General features: G+C 59.2%; 1 protein-coding gene across 1 annotated transcript in view; it reads right to left on the bottom strand.

The window, feature by feature from the left end:
• The window catches only part of FAM83A (family with sequence similarity 83 member A), a 25262-nt gene extending 24579 nt beyond the window's left edge, over nt 1–683 (bottom strand). Inside the window, exon 1 of the mRNA XM_044668975.1 lies at nt 204–683. Within this exon, the coding sequence (XP_044524910.1) occupies nt 204–683 (480 nt within the window). The remainder of the gene's footprint in view (nt 1–203) is intronic.
• Between the last annotated feature and the right edge of the window lie 980 nt (nt 684–1663).

The following is a 1663-nucleotide window of genomic DNA, read 5'->3' as shown; positions in this document are numbered from 1 at the left end:
GGGGGGGGAGAAACCCTACCTCTTAAGTGACTTGCCCCTTCCCTGGCCAGGAAGTGTCTGAGGCTGAATTTGAACTCTGCCCCCAGCTGCCCCGGGGGAGAAGTCACACCAGGCAAAGGGCAGAAGCCCAGCTCAGCCACAAACCCCTGGGGTTCTTTTGGAGGGCAGGCTCGCTGGGAGTGTATGCTAGCCCCCCCCCCTACCTGGCTGGTCCTGCTGATGCAGCGGCGGATGAGGTCCCTGATGTTGTTGTGCTTGTCTGTCTGGAAGTACACGGTGGCGCTGGCCTTGTCTTTCATGTAGGGCTTGTGGGCCTCGCTCCACGTGTGCAGCAGGGCCGGCTCGCTGCCCTCTGACTGCACGGGGAAGTAGGTCCCGGACTGGCCAGAACTGGCATCACTGGCCCTGGGGCCGGGCTCCGCGTCCCCTGGGGGCTCCTGGGCATAGTAGGGCTCCTTGGTGTTGTCCTGGATGTACCGAGCCTCCACGGAGGACAGGAAGTCCACCTCCCCCTCCTTGCCCAGGGCAGCGTGGTAGGCCTCGGGGCCACCGTCCAGGAGAGCGTCCACGGCCAGCCGGGCGCTTTCGTTGTGGCTGAAGTCCGCCTTGGCCAGACGGCTCCATTGGTTCTTGACCTCTTGAAGGCGCTTTTTGATCTTGCCCACGGACCTCGACCTGTGCATCTTCCCAGGCTTGGCCCACGAGGCCCAAGAGAGTCCTGGAGGGCGGGGCCCAGGACGGCAGACTGCCTCCCCGGGCAGCGGGAGGAGTGCGCTCACACGGGCCCCCTCACCTACACCTGCTCAGCCGAGGATTGCCTAATGCGCTGAGGCAGGGCGGGGCCGCCACCTTATCTGCACACCTGGGGCCCCGCCCTCGCCTGCGGCCTCGGGCTGAATCCATCCCGCTTCATCTCTGTCCCTTATGCAGTCATTTCCTCTCAGCCTGGGAGCTTCTCCAAAGCGGCTGCACTTCCCGCTCTCAAAGCCTTTTGCCCAATTCGCCGGAGACTCTCCGCAGCCAGAGCTGTCCCTCACCGGCTGCCACGGGCCGCCCAAGGGTCCTGATGCGTTGCACAGGCCGCAGATGACTGTGGAGTGCCCGCGTTGGAGCTCTGTGAGGCATCCCGCCCGAATGGAAAGAACACCGGGCTTAGAGCCCGAAGACCTGGGTTCGAATGCTGGCCTTGGATAAATGAGATCACTTCCCTGAGTCTCCCTTTTCTCATCTGGGTGGTTTGGCCCGGCTAATCTCCAATCCCCTTCCCCTTCTCTGATCCTAGGGTCCTGGGGAAGGGGGAGCAGCAAATAGAGCTTCCTCCTTACCCCCAAGAAGCTTATATCCTAGGAGAAGAAATTAGGAACAATAGACAAGCCTTCCTGAGGAAGGTGTCTGGGAAACAGGAAAAAAAACGAAATCCCTCCTCTTATGGAACTTCTATTTGGGGGGCATCTGAGGAGGAGGGGGAGTAGGGAAGGAGAGAACAGATACACACAGGGCAGAAAGAGAAGTGGGTGGAAGTTACCTAAAACCAAATAGAGGCTTCATATCAGGAAAGCATTTTCTATTGATGAGAGCTATCCAAAAGTAGAATGGCATATTTGAAGAGGTGAGTTCTCCCACCTAAGAGGTCTTCAGTGGAAGAGTGGATATCTACTTTTTT

This window comes from Gracilinanus agilis, chromosome 1 (genome assembly GCF_016433145.1).
Source record: "Gracilinanus agilis isolate LMUSP501 chromosome 1, AgileGrace, whole genome shotgun sequence".
NCBI lineage: Eukaryota > Metazoa > Chordata > Mammalia > Didelphimorphia > Didelphidae > Gracilinanus > Gracilinanus agilis.
This window is presented reverse-complemented; position numbering and strand designations above follow the sequence as displayed.